General features: G+C 41.7%; 1 protein-coding gene across 1 annotated transcript; it reads right to left on the reverse strand.

Annotated features, from left to right (window-relative positions):
* Positions 1-422: 422 nt before the first annotated feature.
* Positions 423-3,697, reverse strand: LOC132101811 (peroxisomal membrane protein 11A-like). The gene is made up of 3 exons (XM_059507031.1): positions 3,461-3,697; positions 3,215-3,339; positions 423-770 (listed from the first exon to the last, which is right to left on the reverse strand). The coding sequence occupies exons 1-3, from the start codon at positions 3,514-3,516 to the stop codon at positions 616-618; spliced, it is 336 nt and encodes a 111-aa protein (XP_059363014.1). The 5' UTR covers positions 3,517-3,697; the 3' UTR covers positions 423-615.
* Positions 3,698-22,221: the final 18,524 nt, after the last annotated feature.

The following is a 22,221-nucleotide window of genomic DNA, read 5'->3' on the forward strand; positions in this document are numbered from 1 at the left end:
ATAACAACTGACAAAACTCTGTCTGGCAACTAAAATAAAATAACTATGGGATCTGTCAGAATGAGGTAGATAGAATATCTAATTTCACAGATGGTTTTCCGTGTAGAAGAGACTGAATATTAAGCACATATTTCAGAAAGTTGAGCATCTGCCATCACAGAGAGCATCCTTTTGTTAGAAAGTTCCAAAATGTGTTTGTGTACCCTCATCTCAATATCGTCAGTACCAAAGTGATATAATCCCTATTAAAACTACTAAATACTGCATAATATACAGGTGTACTATTTCACCAGGGCTGCCATAATACAACAACAGATACAGCAAGGCACTCTATTTAATGAAAGCGTGAACACAGCATGTGATCAAACCCACAATGCAAAATCTTATCTAAATGATGCTATTACTTAATAATAATAATAATATTATGTTGTGCAGAAAAGCCCTGCAGGTGCACTGCTGCATTATGGTTATGTGCTGTTCTCCTCTCTACTTTATACAATTAAGTTGATAACTTTACAAAAGTAAGCTTAATAGTAGCCTAATTCCACACTAAAATGAAATCGAAACATTTGTTAGAAATTTTCTAGATATTTTGGATGTTCCTCATTCCCTAAATCATGGCTTGATTTTGAGGCTGGGCCTCAAAACTGACAATATACCTAAAAGAGAAGAAACGAGGCCACAGAAGCCCACCACCCCTGCATTTGTTTGGTAAATGCCCAGTTTAGAAGTTTTGGCAGTGGCATAGATTTTGTGTTTTGCAGAGTTTGCTGCTTTTGTGTTGTTTATTCACATTGTTTCTAGATTATTGTGCAGTGATCAGGTGCATTTTAAATAATTGCTAAAAGTTTCATTGGCCATAATAAAGAACTTTTCACACACACACACACACAAAGAAGTCACTGTTTTTTTTTATCCTGAGACAAAATAACCAGCTAACACATTAATTGACTAATCATACCAGCAGCACATGTGAAAGTGTGAAGGAGTACTAGTCAGGTGAAAACATTATCATACTAAACAGATTATAAGAGCAGAGTGATGGAGGGAAGAAGAGCTTCCAATCACTGTGTTCTTGTTAGCAATGGTTACCTCCAGAGAAACACATCCAACCATCATCTCTTTGCATCAAAATGGCCTCATATGCAAGGAAAGTGCTAAAAAGAATATTGCACCTGAAAGCATTGTTAGCCAATCATAGCATTCAGCACGCCTATTGAAACAGAGCGTTCTAATGAGGGTGGGGGGGACTGAGCGGGTCAAGACAGAAAATAGCTTATTACTTCTAAAATGACTTATGTTAAAATCTTGATAACATAAGTGGACCTCAGAGAACAGTCAAAATTAAAAATCTAATCAGTTCATGACCCATTAAAATCAAGTTTAGGCCTGTGGTGTAGTAAGTTTGCCAGTTACCGAATCATCAAGAACTTCAAGGAGAGAGTTTCGACTGCAGTGAAGAGGTCTTCCGGACATCCCAGAGTGTCCAGCAAAAACCAGGACCATCTCCTCCTGTGGAGTCAGCTACGGAGTCGTGTCTCCAGCAGTGCAGAGCTTGTTCAGGAATGGCAGCAGGTTGGTGTGAGAGCATCTGCATGCACAGTGAGGCCAAGACTTTTGGACAACAACCTGGTGTCAAGAAGAACACCAAAGAAGCCACTTCTCTCCAAGAAAAACTTCAAGGACAGACTGAAATTCTGCAGGAAGTACAAGGATTGGACAGCAGAAGACTGGTGCAAAGTTATTTTCTCTGATGAAGCTCTCTTCTGACTGTTTGGGACATCTGGAAAATTGATTGTTCGGAGGAGAAAAGATGAATGCTACCATGAGTCCTGTGACATAACAACAGTGAAGCATCTTGAGACAATCCATGTGTGGGGTTGCTTTTCAACCAAGGGAGTGGGCTCTCTCATAATTCTGCCCAAAAACACTGCCATGAATAAAGAATGATAAAAAACCACCTGCAAGAGTGACTTCTCCCAACGATCCATGAGCAATTTGGTGATGATCCGTGCATTTTCCAGCATGATGGAGCTCTGTGTCACAAAGCAAGACTGATAAAGTGCCTTGAAGATCATTAGATTGAAATTAGACTGAACTCTCTAAAGCTAATATTCAGCATGCCAGAGTGCATTGCAGAGGTTATGAAGAACAAGGGTCAACACTGTAAATATTGGCTCATTAAATTGGTTGCCAATAAAACCCTTTAAAGGGGTCATATGACGTTGCTAAAAAGAACAGCATATTGTGTATTTGGTGTAATGCAATGTGTTTATGTGGTTTAGGGTTCAAAAAACACATTATTTTCTACATAATGTACATTATTGTTCCTCCTCTATGCCCCACCTTTATGAAATGTGTCAAACGGATATCATCCTTTTTTGGAAGGCCAAACAAAGTAGTTTTGCTTTCACAATGAAACGCAAAGCATCTCCACAACATGGTGGCGGCGGCAACAACAATACTACAGTGAGAATAAAAGTTATGCCTTCTTTCTTTGCGTGAACATTTGGCCGGTGTTATGCAAATCTTCCCACACAGTTACGTAGAGATGTGGGGCGTTTAAACGAGGTGTTTTAGGAAGGTGTGGATGAGTCTCAACTTTTATAAAGAATATCGCTTTGGATTTTAGACTTCAGTCGTTGCAACTTTACAGATCTTATTTATGCACCAAGAGTTTGAAACACCCCAAAGAGAAAGGAAAAATCACATCATAGGACCCCTTTAAAACTTATGATTATCATTGTTTTTCAGTATAGCCTAGAAACAAATACAGAAGCAGTAAACTTTGCAAAACACAACATTTATGTCACTGCCAAAACTTTTGGCCATGACTGTAGATATTGTTTTATGTGTGTGTATAATGTAGTGTGTATAACATAGCATATGTGGATAAAGATATACTTATATGTTCTTTTTATGTAACTTTTTATGTAGAGGTGTGCGATAATATTTTTTTTATATTTTGCGACAAAACCCCATTTGATGTTAAACAATGGACAGAAGAAAAAGAAGAAATAAAAATAGCAAGACAACACAAGGGGTAGCTAATACTCTAATATCTCTAACTAAGTGTTTCTACATTGATTGAACCGTATAACTAAGTTACTAGAGAAATAAGAAATGTCACAATCTGAGATAAACTCTACTTATGCTGTCAAAGAAATGAACGAACTTTTGTTTTGTACTGTTTTGTTATGTAACATTAAATGTTAATTCTTACGCTTCCGCCCAGAACTCATATTAGACTCCAGAAATTGCAGCTTTTTCACCAGCTCTTTTCTCTTCGCTTCATTTCTCTGAAGGTATTTCGCCAAAGCACATGCATATTGGGTTGCTCTAAATCAAGCAAGCAAAAAAACAAACAAAATGTTCAGACATTGTCTAGCTCGTAATTTTCTTAATCATTTCAAATTGCTGTAGATTTGACGAATGATAAGCTTTGATAAGAGACACTGACCTGAATATTCGATCCCTTCCTTGACTTTGGTTAGTGAAGATGATATAAGTTTCCATAAGGCTGCAACAGATGGTGTGCAACAAACACTGTGCAAAACGCGATTCGTTGAGGAATAAATGCCTAAAAGCTCAAAAGTCGATGCATACTCAAGGTTAAAGATCGTGTTAGTGTTGTCACTGTCCTGTAAAAAACAACACGAAAATGCGTGGCTATGGGAATTGAGGTGAAAGTTCACGCAACATGTAAAAAAAGTTGGAACCAAAGAACAAACTTCACATCCCTTTAATAAATCATTATTGTGTCTCGCTTATAAATATTATCCAATTTAGAACTTTTAAACTTCGTTTAAAAAAACATTTTTTTTCATGACGTAACGTCATTACACGATTCCTGCATTCAAGTCTGATAATAGTTCTCCAGACGTTACAAGTTGTAAACATATTTTCAGTACTTTTTTATTTGTTATATTTCTTCTATCGCCCCAAAAGCAAAAGTATTGCCTTCTTGCTTTGAACAATTCGTAATGGATGGATTAGAGTAGACTGGCTTGGCTTTATGAACATGTTTCATTGAAAAGATCCGACTCAAATGAACGATTCATTCATTTTCACGTTTGTACTGATTAGTTTGTCCATATTCCCAGCACTTATCTACATTTTAAGATTAATATTTTAACTTGTATTACTATAATAAATCTGTTTTAGTATTTAAAAAAAAGTGTTTATGTTAATTGTCGTGAAATGTGGAGCTCGTGTTTTAAATCGGATGTTTTTGGATGACGAACAAGTTACAGTGTTTACTTCCGGATTTAACTGACCAATGGCGGGCTCGGAATTGGAGAATGGAACTACAGGTTAGTAACTGTTCCTTATCAAACTGCTATTACATGTAAATTCACTATTGTCTTATTTGTAATTATTTATTACAAATTAGTCTATAAGAAATCAATGAAGAATCATCAGGGACTGGAAGTGACTTTAAAATCTCTTTAGTAACTGTGCGTGTCATAAAAAGGAAGTTCTTTACAATGAAACACATCATAAAAGCAGGGCCTTGATAGTCCAACTAAGTGACTTGGATGAGATTATCAGGCATAGCCTGCTTTCTATTTTTAAGCAGGATACATGACGATCTGAACTGCTCCAGTGTGATTACCAAATTAGTTTTCCTGCCTTTTGGAAGACTATGTCCAGACAATTATTTGTACTTGTTAGTATTCAATAGCATCTGCCTATTATTGTTTACAGAGAAAAAAAATAAAATAAATATATATAACATTTATTATCATTTATTATATGGAAAAGGAAAAAAAGCCTTGCTTTCCTATCAGTAGCATATAAAGAATCATAGGTCTAAGAAGTGTGATGTCAGACAGTGAAATATAATTTTAGTATAATGCAGACTCATTTTTCACATAAAGATGATACAGACTGTGAGCAAGATTGTACATCTACAATTCGTTTTTTGTTGTCGTTGTTATTATTTCTGATGTGCAGAACGAAAAGAGTATATTTGAAATTGGGAAGGTTATTTTTTATTAATGTAGTAGTTGTGTTTGATTGATGACCGTAGGGCCAAAATCATATGATTAAAGCCAGAGTTCATTAGAGGAATAGTAAATTTAGCATTGTATCACTTGCTCTGCAGCAAGTTTTTCCTCTGCAGTGAATGGGTACCATCAGTTAGATTGAGAGTCCAAACATCTGATAAAAACATCACAGTAATTTACAAAAAAATCTACATTACTCCATCATTTACCATCTTATGTTGGGGAAAACTGCTTGCTTATAAGAAACATTCATCATTAAGATGTTTTTTTCTAACTTAACCCCGTTGCTTCCGGCTATAGCTTCTCTATCCATAATATTGCGTAAAAACACTACAAAACAGTTCTAAAAATATGTTTTAGGAATTTGGTGTGAGAGGACAACAGGAGATGAACTTTTCAATAGAAGATGTATTAATGACCTTTTTTTACGCCTTAATAATGGATGTGTTTCTTGCAACTTTTCACTTCACAAGACATTGATTAGTGGACTGGAATTGTGCTGATTTCTTGTGAATTATTCTGATGTTTTTATCAGATGTATGACTCTTGAGCACCCATTCACCGCAGAGGATCTATTGGTGAGTAAAGTATTAATTTTCTCCAAATCTATCCTGATGAATAAATTAAATCATCTATATTTTGGATGGCCTAGGCTAGGGTGAGTAAATCTTCAGCAATTATTGGGTGAACTACTCCTTTTCAAACATCGCTAAAATCACCAGCTTCTTTCTTTCTTTCTTTCTTTCTTTCTTTCAGCTGGAATGTTATACACACATAATTATTTTTACTTCATAAGATCGTGTGAAAGTCAGATCAGTTTAACACATACACCTGCAGGGGGCAGTGTTTGATCAAGACTTACGCTCAATGTCAGTCTCACACAATATTTAGTGGCTCCTCCAAAAATGTCTTTGCACACACCGGCCAAACATACCTCAATCATAAATTCAACCACCTCAAGGCTGCAATACGGCATTTAGAAAGGCAGTTCAATCAAATATGCAGTGACATTTTTATCTTATTATGAAGTTGTTTCAGGCTATATTGATGTAATGAAATGGCAAATAAAATTAGTATAGATATCAAATTTGCATGCAAGAAATTACTTCAGTTATTACTGAGGTACTCCCAAGGAAACTGTGTTCTTGAAGAAGCATATTAATGTAGTTTATTGAAAAACAATACATTTAACCAATGCATTTCCAGCTGGAGCTGTGTAGAGCATTACACTAATTCATGGTTATTGAAGACCAGACTGCTGTGTTGATGTGTTTTAAACTGTCACAGATGTTTAACGCCACACATTTTGAGTTGTGACTAAGATCAAGATGTTTGCATGGAGTTTAATATTTACAGTGACACACATTACATTCGCTGTATGAAACGAGTTATACTAGAAGAATTTTTTTTGTGTGTGTGTGAACAAATATGAATACAGAAATGAATTCCAAGGAAACAAAGAATCTCACTTTGTTATTGGAATTATTGATTGAAGCATGGGCTATTTTAAAGACGCCTGGAGGCGAGTGAAACTAAATTGTATTTTTCTCTTTTGCCCTCCATCCAGCGGGAGGTTATTTTGAGATATTTTCAAAAGGGTTGCCAGGTGCAGTACATCATTCTCTCTTGTGTAAGACTGGAGATAATAAGTGTTGTGAAAGCACTCAAATCTTTTAAGGTTTCACACGAAGCTGTTTTAGCTAGGTTGTAATACACTTGTTCTGTAGATGTACTGGTTATTTTCAACCAGGAAATTATTAATTAAATTTATGGACATTTCTGTTGATTCTGAAACACAATTCAGTGCAGTGCAAAATTCGAGAGCTAAAAAACCTATAAAAAAACACAACACATCAATAAGGAAAATTGCTTCATATTAATACATTTAAATGGTGTTTTTCTGTTAAATTGTTCTTCCTTTGAAAATTGGGTATGAGGGTTACTTTTTATATTTTATAGTATTTTGCTGCTGCATATAATCAGCTGCATTTAAACCTTATTTTATCATTTAATAATCCTTGGTAACGAGCAAAGTGCATATTTGTTTGATCCTCTGCCTTTATTTGTGGAAGGACGGCTATAGTATATCAGATATAATACAAATGGGTATACAGTCAGTGGTTATGAAATTAAAGTTATTATATCAAGATACAGGTGTTGGTTTTCCTGCTGGACATCACTGCCTAACTCACCTCCTCCAGTGCCTTTTGTACTGGTGTGCCGTGACACCTCACTGAACACTTCTGTGAGCCTGAGCGGGTCGTCAGCTGGGGACCACCACTCATCGACGTTTCGCTCCTTTAACCCCAGTACGTCTCGTGGTGGCGGAGCGATGGCAGGGATCTCTCCCTGCCACCCCCTGCTGATGCCCTAGGTGTTTACCCCCCAACCCTTCTCCTTCCTCCTTAGCCACAGCCAGAAGCTGCCTTTCTCTGCCTCCTCTGCCAGCTCTTTCATGGCTTTCCGATGCCTCGCTCCTGTGCATCCCATGTCGCGGAGTAGGCGAGCGGTTGAGGAACCTACGAAGCCCCTACACCCCGCTTCCACAGGGCATATAACGGCTTTCCAGCCCGCCTCCCTGCACTCTGCCGCCAGATCAGAGTACTTGGCTCGCTTCCGCTCATACGCAGCCTCCACCCCTCCCTCCCATGGTACAGTGAGTTCCACAAGGAGGATGTTTCCACTATCTCCCTGGGGAACTGGAGCTGCTTTCCCAAGTCGACCCTCATGGTCCACTCACTTCCCGGTGAGAGGAGCCTTGCTGTATCTCTCTGGCGGGAGGGTCTGACACTCTCTCCAGCCCTCGCGAACTGGATGGAATGTCGTCCTCGAGCGGAAGGTCTACTGTTCGCCTCCTTTCTGCATGACTCTGACACCTCTGCCAGCTTTTTCAGTACTTGGTCATGTCGCCACCTGTAGCGGCCTTGGGACAATGCCGTCGTGCAGCCCGACAGGATGTGCTGGAGGCTTGTGTTGCTGGTGTTGCAAAGGGAACAGGTCTCTTCGGCACCAAACCATTGGTGGGGGTTTCGGGGACAAGGCAAGGTGTCATAGGTTGCTCTGATCAGGAAGCTGAGCCTAGCTTGGGGGATCTTCCATAGGTCGGACCATGACATGGACCTGTTTGTGAGACCTTCCCATGACGTCCAATGTCCTTGCTGGCCCTGGGACACCGCTTTGATGTTAAGGCGTTCGTGCTCAGTTCTTGCCACTTCCGCCACCACCATGGCTTTCTGGTCTTCTTTGGAAGCCTTTGACCAGAACAAGGGAATATCGCCCCTCCCAAGACCTGCTCGACCCTCCTGGACTCTGCCGACCACCTCGCGGTGCTTCAGCCTGCCGATTGCCATGTTGACCTCTTCTTGGGCTTTCCACTTTCTTCCCGTTCTTATCTGGGTGCCCGCTGCTCTCACCAGCTGGTCAGTGGTTTCCCTCAGCTCCAGCACCAGCCGAGCCTTCTCTTGCTTGTATCCCACGCTGATGGATCGCAGTGGTAGTTGTAGCATGTTCCTCCCGAAGAGGCCTACCTCCGAGAAGCATCTTGGTAGACCCAGCCACTTCCTGATGAACGAGTTTGCCAGCCCGTCCATCTTGTTTACCACTGATGAGGGGATTTCGCTCATCTTCAGTGGCCACATCACCCTTTGGTACAGTATGGCCTGGTAACACCAAACTTTGTACTTTCCGGGGAGTTGGCTTTGGTTGATCTTGGCCAGGCCATCTGCGAGCTGCTTCCTCACCGTCTCCCCCATCTGCCTGTCTGAGAGCTCTGCTGTGTAGGTACGACCCAGGCTACGGACAGGTTGATCTTTCAGCAACGGGATATTCTCACCGCCTGCGACAAAGATGGTGTTGTCATTTCTGACTCCGTTCTTGATCGACAAACTGCGTGGAGGGTTTGATCTTCATCCTCGCCCAGCCCACAAGCTTGTCGATCCTCTTCAGCAGCCTTGTTGTGCATGCTGCTGTCCGGAGTATGGTGGTAATATCGTCCATGTAACCTCTAACTGCTGGTAGCCTTTGTCCTGACGGCAGTTTCACTCCTCCGACCATCTTCCTAGCCCCTATGAGGATGATCTCAAAGGCTGCGATGAACAGGATGGGCGAGATTGAGCATCCCATGGCAATGCCTACTTCCAGCTGTTGCCAGCCTGTTGTGAAGTCCTGGTGGGTGCAGCACATCTGGAGGTCTCCAAAGTACTTGGCCACCAGGGCTCTTATACCGACTGGGATGTGGAAGAAGTCCAAGGCGAACTCGATGAGTTGGTGGGGGACTGACCCGTATGCGTTAGCAAGATCGAGCCACACTACATGCAGGTCACCTCTCTCTCTTTTTGCCCTTTGGATCTGCTCCCATATTACTGCTGAGTGTTCCACACACCCTGGGAAGCCTGGCACACCTGCCTTCTGGCAGCTGGTGTCAATGTACCCGTTTCCTGTGAGGTAGCTGGTCAACCTCTTGGCCAGGATGGAGAAGAAGATCTTCCCTTCGACATTCAGGAGGGCAATACTCCTAAACTGGCCGATCGTACTGGAGTTTTGCTCCTTTGGGATGAAAACTGTGACAGCTCTCTGCCACTCTGACGGGATGACTTGGTTTTTCCAAGCCACTCTCAGCAGATTCCAGAGGTGTCTCAAGACCCCTGGGCAGTAATTGTACAGCTTGTATGGTATCCCGTTAGGGCCTGGGGCTGAGGCTGTTCTTGCCTTCCGGACCACCTCTGTTACCTCGCTGACTTTGGGGAGGGCAGCATCAAAGAGGGAGGTTGGGGGAGCTGGGCGAGGAACATACCCAGGGGATCCCAGCGGAGTTGACTTCGCTGGGTCACTGTACTGCTCCTTTATGTAGTACTCCAGCTCAGACTTGGTAATCTCCAGCTTTCCGCTTCTCTTATCCTCTAGCAGCTGTCTGGCATGCTTGAAGGGATTTCTGAAGAAGTTACTCCTCTCTTTCTCCTTCCGCCTTCTGCGCTTACGGATGCCCTCTGCCCTCCATAGGCCGGCAAGCTCTTTTCTCACCTCGTCCCACAGTGGTTTCAGGCCCTCCTTCTCCTCTCTGCTTGCCTTCCTCCACTGTTTTCGGAGTTGACGTCGCCTCTTCACCAACTGTTCGATCTCCCTCTCCCTCCTCCCTTCTGCACTGGGCAAGCTCTCCGCTTTCCAGCAGTTACTCCGAATCTGCCTATGCATTCATCATACAGGATGTCTCCGATACGGTTCAGCTTGGTTTCCACCTGGCCATGCAATGAGTGCTCCAGGATAAGGCTGAGGTCTTTGTCCAGCTTCTGCCAGACCGCTACTTCGTTGGCTTTTGGCCACTTGACCATCTGCCTCCTTCCGGGTTCTTTACTTTCTGTCCTATGGCTTTGTACGCGGTTGTTGGGGTTGCTTTGTGCTCTGTGTGTGTCTTCGTCAGTACCACTCTCAGAGGCATTGGCATCCATCACGGGCCCTCCTGTGTCCTCCACCTGCCTTTCTACAGCAACGGTGGATCCCTCAGCGCTGTGGTTTGCGACCTGGCCTTGGGTTCCTCTTGTCTGACCTGCGGTTGCAGAGCAATGTTGCTGTTGGCCTCCCTCTACACACTTCTTCCTTCCCTGGTGGATCCGCAACCCTCTGAAGGTGGTCTCTTTCTCCCACCCACACCTGCATCTTCTCCTGATCCTAGAATCTTTGTCTGTATCCGTTCCAGTCGTTACTGGGAAATCCGTCTGTCTTGGCCCTTCTTCCACCCCGCCTCTCGGAGGGCCATCGGGTTGTTTTTCCTTATTCATTTTTGTAGTGAGAGTAGGGTGTCCCTTTTATGGGACTAGTGGGTTAGGTAACTAGCCTTCCACTCCCGGTGCAGACTTTCCTGCAGTCATCCAGTCTTTCCTGGTTGTCCTCCAGACTTCCCTGGATGCCAGCTGCCCTTTCACAGTAGTCACTGGATTCCTCCAGATTGTGCATATCAAGATACAGGTGTTGGTTTTCCTGCTGGACATCACTGCCTCCTCCAGTGCCTTTTGTACTGGTGTGCCGTGACACCTCACTGAACACTTCTGTTTAATACAATTTTAAATAAAATAGTTAAATTTTGGATCAAAATGTATAAAGTTGCTATTTGGAAATAAAAATCCTTGAATTCTTGTGTTATGCCCATAGGATTTTAATATACATATTTGTTAGATTTGTGGGGAATAACAGATATTTTAATTTATTTATATTTCATTTTATATTTTTTTTTATTTGTTTGTTTGTTTCTTATACATATATTTGTTTCCAATACACTCAGATTCATATCACATGTACAGTCATTATTCCAGCCTCAAAAGACATCATTTACAAAAGCAAGCCTTTCATGTTTATATTGAGGCCACCCAAAGCCCTCTAAAGAAACAACTGTTGAACAAGTTGCATCAAACAGAAATGCATTCAAGCTGTGTGTTCAAATGAAAGAGACAAAGCCATTTCATGGAGCTTTGTTTTGGTCAAAAGATAATAAGTTTACAAAATCTGTATTTTCTTGTTTTTGGTTTTTGTTTTTCTTCAGTTCAGAGGCTTTCTGGGTTTGCATATACACACTGTTGTTTTATGTGACTACAAATAACACTATAAAATAAATATTTCATGAAATGAACCATTTGATGTTTACTAAAGAATGGATTTAAAGATCTGAGCACACATATTATGTGTATAATAGCAAATCATTGACATGAACTGATTCTGGGCTGAGAGTGACTTGATTTCAAAGGTGACATGCATCATTCAGAAATCTTTGCCATTCAATTTGTATTCATTTCTCTTAATTTGGAGTTATCAGTGTTGAATAATGTATTTTGCCCCTCTCTCCAAGAAGTCTACAGTACGTCAATGTGTCAAGTGTGAGACTAGATCCCAGCAAAGCTTTTGAAAAAATAAAAATAAAATAACAGCTGTGCTGTCAATTTCAATCACACAAATATACCCGAAGCTTGTGTCTTTCTAGTTTTACATTGTTCAGATATACAGTATGAATGTAAAACTGACTTCTATAGGCTGGACATTTTGTGAAGATGTCAGGTGATATTGACCATATACTTTTCCAGGACTGGCTATTATGCAAATAAAGGCCCAGAATATATGTTCCTCATAAATAATAGCTTTGATACGTCAGTACTTTTTTTTATCAAATATTCAGCCAATTTTGGCATGAGCCAGAGAATGCTTAAGCCTTGCAGACTTCCAAGGTGATTAGCCTCTTATTTAGCAATGTCCCTTTGCCAGTTTAAAGTCCCAGACACATGAGTCCCTGTTAATACCAGAAATTAGAAGCCAGTAAGCATATAATCAATACAAAAACACTCGATTAAAAAATTATTATATTCTAGAAACTATATACTTGTGAGATAGATAAATTGATGAACCTGCCAGCATCCCAGCAAAGGACAAGAGATATACAAAAAACAATGAATAGATAAAAAAAAAAAAAAAAAATTACTACACATTAGTATTAGGCCATATAAGGTAGTAGATTGATTGAAACACAAACACAAGAATAGAAATGTATTATAAAACTACTGAGCTTTAACATCCAGATGACACTGTTTCACAAAAAAATATATATATATTTTATATCTTGTTTTAAAACAGCTTTAAAAACAGCTTTAAAACAGACATCTGCAGTTATTTGTGTTTGACTTTGTATTTCTCCTGGTTATGACGGGTGGCAGGTATTGATCTATTCTGGAAGCTTATTACTGCATCTGAATGTTCACTTTAGCTACCGTGTCAAAAGATGGCCATTGATTTCTAGTCATTGGAAAACATTTGTGTTGTTTGAGCTTTTAGACTCAAAGGTCTGAATTCATAATGAGCCTTATGATATATCATGAATAGTGGTATGAAGAACATGTCATCTGAAATTGTGTTGAATAATTGATGAAATATCTGGTGATATATAATATCAAACTGTCACGGTTGGTAAACGGTGATCTCAGGGTTTTGCACTTGCACTGTGTGTTATGCGTCAGCACTGATTAGTTTGTGGGCGTCTCCGCTAATTGTCATCAGCAACAGCTGTCACTCATTACTCATCCCTATATATTGGCTTGTCTATCGTCTTTTGTTTGTGAGAGCGTTGTTTCATGTTTGTGACCTATGCTTTGCTTTCTTGTGTGTTTCTGCGTTGGATGTCCGTGTCTCCCCGGAACCCCGTCCACTCTACGCAACCCACCACCAAGCAACACCACTTACCTTCGGCTCGCTTCCCCGCAGTTCTTGTTTCACCCTCTCCTGCTGCCAACTCACCTCAGCCTTCCGGATACTTCGCCCAACACCACCATCCTGGACTGTGTATTCCTCCCAGCGTCATATTTGTGTCTCAGTAGTGTCTTGTATCATTTTCTCAATTAAATTGTGTTAACCTCGCACTTGCTTCCTGCCACTCCTTCACCCAGTCGTTACAGAACGCTCTCACCCAACATGGAAGCAGCGAGCACCACTTCACTTTCCGAATTCATTCATCACAGCGTCAACCGTATGGATCAGCAGCAGGAGAGCATCGTGAACACTGGACGCGCGATCCAAGCGCTGTTGACACAGGTGTCCGAGCTCACCCAGCAGATCCATCAACTCACCTCTCCCACTGCGCCCACAGCACCGCCTGCACCGCCCGTCCCCCGGGAGACCTTCCAGGACCACTTCCGGCCAGAGCCGCGACTTCTGGCACCAGAGTGCTACTCCGGTGAACTTTTGCAAAGACTTTCCTTAACAAATGTTCCATGCATTTCGCATTGCAGCCCCGCACTTTCGCGACAGAAGAGTCCAAGGTTGCGTTTGCTCTTACCCTACCCTCTGGCAGGGCCGCCTTATACGGGACGGCGGTGATGGAAAATCAACATCCGTGTTGCGCCTCATTCCACGCCCTCTCCGAAGAGATGAAACGGGTGTTCGATCGAGCCGTGAAACCATATCCTTTTATCTCATGGACTCCCCTGTCGCTACCATTGTTTTAGGTCACCCCTGGTTAACCAAACATAATCCACGAGTGGATTTGGGGTTCCAACACAGTCACCTTGTGGAGTGAAAGTTGTCATGAGTCTTGTCTGGTTTCTGCTTGTCCTGTTGTGCCTGTTTCTGTCTTTCAGAAGGAGACCATGGTGTTATCAAACGTGCCCGCAGAGTACTTGGACCTGAAGGAGGTGTTTAGTAAGTCCCGTGCTGCTTCTCTTCCTCTGCATCGTCCCTATGACTGTGCTATAGATTTAGTTCCAGGTAAGTCTCCGCCTAAAGGCAAGCTTTACTCTCTTTCTATTCTGGAGAGGGAGGCCATGGAGAAATACATTTCTGATTCCTTGGCATCGAGGTTCATCCGCCCTTCCTCTTCGCCAGCGGGGGCAGGATTCTTTTTTGTGGGTAAGAAGGATGGTTCTCTGCGACCTTGTATTGACTACTGAGAGCTGAACAACATCACGATAAAGAGCACCTATCCGTTGCCGTTGATGTCTTCAGCTTTCGAGAGGTTACAGGGAGCATCCGTATTCACAAAATTGTATTTACGTAACGCTTATCATTTGGTCCGCATCAGGAAGGGGGATGAATGGAAAACCGCCTTTAACACCCCTAGAGGGCACTTTGAATATTTGGTGATGCCGTTCGGGCTCTCCAACTCGCCAGGGGTTTTCCAAGCACTTGTTAATGACGTGTTGAGAGATATGGTAGATCAGTTTATATATGTTTACCTGGATGACATACTGATTTTTTTCTTCATCTCTCCAGGAACATGTGCAACACGTCAGACCAGTGCTCCAGAGATTACTCGAGAATGGGCTTTTTGTCAAGGCGGAGAAATGCGTATTCCATGCACAGTCTGTCCCCTTCCTAGGGTATATCGTCTCGTCCAAGGGAATACGTATGGATCCTGACAAGGTTAAGGCTGTGATAGATTAGCCATCTCCAGATTCCCGTAAGGCCCTACAGCGGTTTCTGGGGTTCGCCAATTTTTATCGACGTTTTATTCGTAATTTCAGCCAACTAGTCTCACCTCTGACGGCCTTGACCTCCCCCAGTTCTACGTTCAGGTGGTCGGATGCAGCCGAGACTGCATTTACCAACCTCAAGAGCCGCTTCGTTTCGGCTCCCATCCTCGTAGCCCCTGAACCCACACGGCAGTTCGTGGTGGAGGTCGATGCATCAGAGGTGGGGGTAGGAGCAGTTCTTTCCCAACGAGCTGCCTCGGACGATAAGATGCATCCTTGCACGTTTTTCTCACACCGTTTATCTCCTGCTGAACGCAATTATGACATTGGTAACAGAGAATTGTTGGCTGTCAAATTAGCTTTAGAGGAGTGGCGTCACTGGTTGGAAGGGTCAGGGGTACCTTTCATTGTTTGGACCGATCACAAGAATTTAGAGTACATTAGAACTGCCAAAAGACTAAATTCCAGGCAGGCTCGGTGTGCACTTTTTTCGGTCGTTTTGATTTTACCACCGTAGTGGACCGGTTCTCGAAGGCGGCACATTTCATTCCCTTGCCCAAATTACCTACAGCCAAGGAGACAGCGGTCACTGTCCTAGATCACGTCTTTCGGTTACATGGCCTCCCGGTAGACGTGGTTTCTGACAGGGGATCCCAATTCATATCCAAATTTTGGAAGGAATTTTGTAAATTGTTAGGAGCGACAGTTAGCCTGTCTTCGGGTTATCTTCCCCAGAGTAACGGGCAGTCTGAGCGAGCCAACCAAGATTTAGAGAGAACGTTGCGATGTTTAGTCTCCAAGAATCCTTCTTCCTGGAGCCAACAACTCTCTATGGTGGAGTACGTTCACAATTCGTTATCAGTGTCAGCCACGGGCTTCTCCCCGTTTCAGTGCAGCTTAGGTTACCAGCCACCAGTTTTTCCTAGTCTGGAATCTGAAGTCGCGTCCCCTCCACTCACGCATTTGTCCAGAGGTGCCACCGCACCTGGACCAGAGCCCGCGAAGACCCTAAGGCCAAGGCTGATCGCCACTGGTCAAAGCCTCCCGTTTACGTCGTGGGTCAAAAGGTGTGGCTTTCTACTTCCAATATTCCTCTCCGTTCCGTTTCTAACAACTTAGCCCCCAAATTTATTGCCCCGTTTACTATCACCAAGATCATTAGTCCGGTGACAGTCCGCCTCAAACTACCACGAGCCTACAGGAGAATACATCCCGCCTTCCATGTGTCCAAAATTAAACCTGTGTTTTATTCACGTATTAATCCGCCTACCCCGGTTCCCCCACCGCCGCGTCTCGTAGATGGGGAACCAACTTATTTGGTGAATCGTATTCTGGACTCGAGACGGAGGGGACGAGGATTCCAGTACTTGGTGGACTGGGAAGGTTACGGTCTGGATGAAAGGAGTTGGGTACCTGCTAGGGATATACTGGATCACTCCCTTATTGATGATTACAATCAGCAGGTAGGCCCTTCTGGGAACTCCAGGAGGCGTTCTTAGGGGGGTACTGTCACGGTTGGTCTGTGTGTAAAGCTTCAGCACTGATTAGTTTGTGGGCGTCTCCGCTAATTGTCATCAGCAACAGCTGTCACTCATTACTCATCCCTATATATTGGCTTGTCTAGCGTCTTGTGTTTGTGAGAGCGTTGTTTCATGTTTGTGACCGATGCTTTGCTTTCTTGTGTGTTTCTGCATTGGATGTCCGTGTCTCCCCGGAACCCCGTCCACTCTACGCAACCCACCACCAAGCAACACCACTTACCTTCGGCTTGCTTCCCCGCAGTTCCTGTGTCACCCTCTCCTGCTGCCAACTCACCTCCGCCTTCCGGATACTTCACCCATCGCCACCATCCTGGACTGTGTATTCCTCCCAGCGTCATATTTGTGTCTCAGTGGTGTCTTGTATCATTGTCTCCATTAAATTGTGTTAACTTGCACTTGCTTCCTGCCACTCCTTTACCCAGTCGTTACACAAACTAGCACTTTTTCCATAACTATTCCTCATTTAATGTTTTCAGCCTACTAACTGCCAATATATTTCAATAATTTTAATGATTCTTTTTTTTAACACTTATTTGGGAGTTCAGCTTTTCTTTGTTCACCAGATGTCATGATAAATGTGTGAAAATGCATTCAGAAAATGTGCTGTGTTGAATGTGTTTTGAATATTTATGCCACTTGTACAAAACTGGATGATATGCTTCAAGTTTACTCTTAATGCCATTCTCAGCACAGAAAATCCAAAACGAGTTTGTAAATTTGCCAAAAGACTACATTTTAAAAGGCGCAAAAAGCAGTTGTACTCTGAAAGTTTTAATTTTAATTTGTCTTTAAAGCAATAAACTGACAAAAGAACAGACAAAGTACTGCTTTTGAATAGCTGGATTAGTTAAAATATTATGAAATGATTTGAATCCAACTTCATTCTAGTGCTATTAAGATCCATACAGCAGGTACAGAAGGTACAGTCACTATGTAATACGTTATATATATCAGATTAACAGGCATTGTAAAGTGAAAGAATCAGTAAAGTTTTAGTATGCAGCAGTGTTTTCTAGATAACTCGCTGAGTGTTTCTTCATTTTCTTTAGAAAGTGTAAAGGCTTAGCTGCTGGCTTAGCAAAGTTTTTTTTTCTTCTTTTCTGTATTCATGAATCATTGTTTAAACTAATATGTGCACATGTTATTAAGCATGTGGATGTAATTATTAGTTGTGTAAACAACTGTTAGACCCATAAGATCCACACAGCTGAACTGGTATATTTTAACAGTGATGCTAAGGTCATGGACGGGTTTTCATTGTGTTGTGTTTGTGGTTAGGAAGAATAAACAACTCATTTTACCTACACCAGGGCTGCTATATAGAGGGTCACAGTGTCATGTGAAAAGACATGTTTCCTTTGAGCTGCATCTGGATCAGTCAGGTCCTACCACACCATTACATGTTTTTCAGATTGATCTTTATTTGAGTGGAAATGTCAATCTTTGCAGTTTATAACACAATTATTGTAAAAGATGACCCATGGAAATCCATGGAGATCCTCTCTGTCAATAAATATAAGTTCTATGGAAGAATCTTCTAAAAGCAGCACAACTATTTGCAATATTTCTGTTCTGTAGTTTATATTTGAATGGAATTTAGTGAATTGTGGTTGTTTTTTCTTTAGTTGTTGTTTTTTGGGTGGGTTTATTTGTCATTTATTTTTGGCCATTGAAGACTCTAAATCACAATTCACTGAAAGCTGTTAGGCAATAGACCTAGATTGCATGATTGACTAATTTTTTTATGCAGAATCAGTCCAAGATTGAGAATTAATGCACACTATGTCTGTTAGCAGATAAGATGTATTGGTTCACTCAGTTAATCAGTTTGTGATAATATTACATGTTGCAATCACATTTATATGTTTTTTGTAAGAAGTTGATACAGTCCAGATTAGATTCACCTTAAACCGATCAAAACTACTAAATTATTCACATGACAACATTTTAATTCAATTCCAGTAGTTGTTGCTCTAGGCTACTGAGAAAACATTTAAAGGAACAGATCACCCAAAAATGAAATATTGCTTAAAATCTACTCACCCGCATGCCACCCAAAATGTAGATGAGTTTGTTTCTTTATCAGAACAGATTTAGAGAAATGTAGCACTACATTTGCTTACCAGTGGAAATCCTCTGCAGTGAATGGGTGCCATCAGAATGACAACCTTCTAAAAAAAAGCATAATTTATACACAAGTAATCCACACAGCTCCAGTCCATCAATTATTGTCTTGTGAAGAGTTGTTTCCATACTAAAATGCTATCTTACAGACATTTCTTTAACCCTAAAATAATCAATGCAATGCATAATTCAAAATACAGGTAAAAGTCACAATACAAGTGTATCACATCAGGGCCGGCGCTAGCCATTTGGGTGCCCTAAGCAACAGATGTCACCCTTGGCCGAACCTCTTGAAAATGACCGCATGCCATAGTACAACAACGAAAAATCTTTATCTAAGCGGTCTAATTTGGCAAAATCACATCACGTTCAGTTGCAGGGTTTTTCTAAAGTTCAGACTGAGGCAGATAGACATTGTATTGAAGCGAAGAAATTACAATAGGGAACGTTCTGCACTAATAGCTATTTGCACACGTGACACATCTGTAACGTATGGGGAAAATTAGCTTTATTTGTCATTCAAATATGACGATGAGGACCCCAACGATTGGCCTTCCTTTCCTTCTCAAACAAACTGCATCTTTAACAGCCCAATTTCCCCGGACCCCGTTAAAATAAAAGACTCAACATGCAGGGCTAAAAGCCCCGGATCTTTTGCACTACTAGCGACGCGGACACCCCTGGACATGCATACTACACGCAAGGGCTACAAAACTAGCATTTTTATTTAAAACATTGTCTTACCTGCAAGCGACGCGCGAGCATCATCCCGCTGTCTCTTTTTTTTTCTTTTTTCCACCCCCGACTCTTGGTGCCTTTTCGAGGCCATGTCTGAGGTCGGTGTTTGCCAAATTTGACATTGATTGAGGCATAATCGAACATACCACTGGGAGGTGGGGAAGGGGGGGCACCAGAGGGAGACTGGCACAGAGATTCACCTTTTTCTCGACTAATTTGGTCTAGGCCTATATTACTTTTGTATTGCTTTTGTATATTAACATGCTTTTAGAAATATTTTATCTGTTATTTATACTAGTAGCCTATTGTGATGATTTTTTCACGACCCAGATTTTTTGGTGCCCCTCCCCAAGCACTTGGTGCCCTACGCGCAGAGCGTGATGTGCGTGTGCGGAGCGCCGGCCCTGTTTCACATGTTACAGTACATGTACACTGTCTACACTTGCATTTTTAAAGTCCAGTTTTGGTATCGGAAATTATCAAAAACAAACATCTTTCACTATAAACCCTGTCTGTACTTCTTTTGAGAGATGAAAGCTGTTTCACGCAGTACTGTACATTACGATCTTGAAAGAGGAGAGCAAACCAGGAGAGAGCGAGAAGTGAATGGGCCAGATGCACAGTAAGAAAGGAACATATTGCACATTAGAGTCTCTGGTTTGAGAAATAAACCCCTCACTACTGTTCATTGAACAGAGAAGAGAAGAGAACACTGAGATTCAACTGGCCTTTCAAAGACACATCTGAAACTGACAAATAAAAAAAAAAGGGCGTGAAGCTTGTATCAGTGTATGAAGTTTGAAGCTTAATTTGAATATTTTAATAAAGAATGCTTGAAGTTTGTACAGCTGTTGTTTTGACATTTATTCACAATATAAATTCTACATTATACATATTGACTGTAATTTGCATTCAATGCATCCTCGAGTAGGGTGTAGATGAGTTTGTTTCTTCATCAGAACAGATTTGGAGAAATGTAGCATTAAAGGGTTAGTTCACCCAGATAGCAAAATTATGTAATTAATAACTTTCCCTCATGTTGTTCCAAACCCGTGAGACCTCCGTTTATCTTTGGAACACAGTTTAAGATATTTTTGATTTAGTCCGAGAGCTCTCAGTCCCTCCATTGAAGCTGTGTACGGTATACTGTCCATGTCCAGAAAGGTAAGAAAAACATCACCAAAGTAGTCCATGTGACATCAGAGGGTCAGTTAGAATTTTTTGAAGCATCGAAAATACATTTTGGTCCAAAAATAGCAAAAACAACGACTTTATTCAGCATTGTCTTCTCTTCCGTGTCTGTTGTGTGAGAGAGTTCAAAACAAAGCAGTCTGGATATCCGGTTCGTGAACGAATCATTCAGTTCACCAAATTGAACTGAATCGTTTTAAACGGTCCGCATCTCTAATACGCATTAATCCACAAATGACTTAAGCTGTTAACTTTTTTAATGTGGCTGACACTCCCTCTGAGTTCAAACAAACCAATATCCCGGAGTAATGCATGCACTCAAACAGTACACTGACTGAACTGCTGTGAAGAGAGAACTGAAGATGAACACCGAGCCGAGCCAGATAACGAACAAAAGACTGACTCGTTCACAAGTCAAGAACCGGTTGCATCGGTTTTCGGATCACCAGTAGTTCTTTCGGACAGTTCGATTCAATAAACCGGTTGAAGAAAACGGTTCTCCTGTTCTTTTGCACTCGACGTAATGGCGTCATTTGCAATGATTGCCCTTGATTCAAGCCTTCGGTTTACCCGCGCTCATAACACTAGCACAGAATCAGTTCAGAATCAATCACCAAAAGAATCAGTTCGGTTCAGGCGCTCTGTGTGTCAGTCTGCTTCACGCTGAATCACACATGCGCAGTATCATCAGCTCCTCGATTCTTCTTATCTGGCTCGGCTCAGTGTTCATCTTCAGTTCTCTCTTCACAGCAGTTCAGTCAGTGTACTGTTTGAGTAAATGAATTACTCCGGGATATTGTTTTGTTTGAACTCAGAGGGAGTGTCAGCCACATTAAAAAGTTAACAGCTTAAGTCATTTGTGGATTAATGCGTATTAGAGATGCGAACCGTTTAAAACGATTCAGTTCGATTTGGTGAACTGAATGATTCGTTCGCGAACCGGATATCCAGACTGCTTTGATTTGAACTCTCTCTCACAAAAGACACGGAAGAGAAGACAATGCTGAATAAAGTCGTCGTTTTTGCTATTTTTGGACCAAAATGTATTTTCGATGCTTCAAAAAATTCTAACTGACCCTCTGATGTCACATGGACTACTTTGATGATGTTTTTCTTACCTTTCTGGACATGGACAGTAGACCGTACACACAGCTTCAATGAAGGGACTGAGAGCTCTCGGACTAAATCTAAAATATCTTAAACTGTGTTCCAAAGATAAATGGAGGTCTTACGGGTTTGAAACAACATGAGGGTAAGTTATTAATTACCTAATTTTGCTATCTGGGTGAACTAACCCTTTAAGGCCTTTGCACACTGAGTCCGAAATTCGCATGCGCATGCAATCACCTTTTAAACTACTTCCAATGGATCCTCTGCAGTAGGGCTGCACAATTAATCAAAATCAAAACGCAAAGGCAATAAATCACGATTAGGCAGAAGCTGGATTGTCATGCGTATCTTTCAGTGAAGCACAGTTCTGTGATCAGCAGTAAATATCCATCCAAAGGCCAGAGGGCGCTCTTGTGCTGAAAAATCCAAATATGCAATGAAGAAGAAATCCAGGAATTGATGGTGATTTTAGAGTTCAAACTTTATTAAATATGGCATTTTCACGTGCTTTCAGATGGGGCAGCATTTATTACACAGAGCCATAGTTCACTGAGAAGATACACAAACAGC

This window comes from Carassius carassius, chromosome 23 (assembly GCF_963082965.1).
Source record: "Carassius carassius chromosome 23, fCarCar2.1, whole genome shotgun sequence".
Lineage (NCBI taxonomy): Eukaryota > Metazoa > Chordata > Actinopteri > Cypriniformes > Cyprinidae > Carassius > Carassius carassius.

Excerpts from the sequence above, each read along its gene's own strand:
- LOC132101811 (XM_059507031.1), bottom strand. The coding sequence starts at position 3,516 with ATGGAAACTTATATCATCTTCACTAACCAAAGTCAAGGAAGGGATCGA. Across the intron at positions 3,340-3,460 it reads GGAAGGGATCGAATATTCAG|AGCAACCCAATATGCATGTG; the intron begins GTCAGTGTCTCT and ends TGCTTGATTTAG. Across the intron at positions 771-3,214 it reads TGGGCGGAAGCGTAAGAATT|CAAACTCTGCAAAACACAAA; the intron begins AACATTTAATGT and ends ACACAAAAGCAG.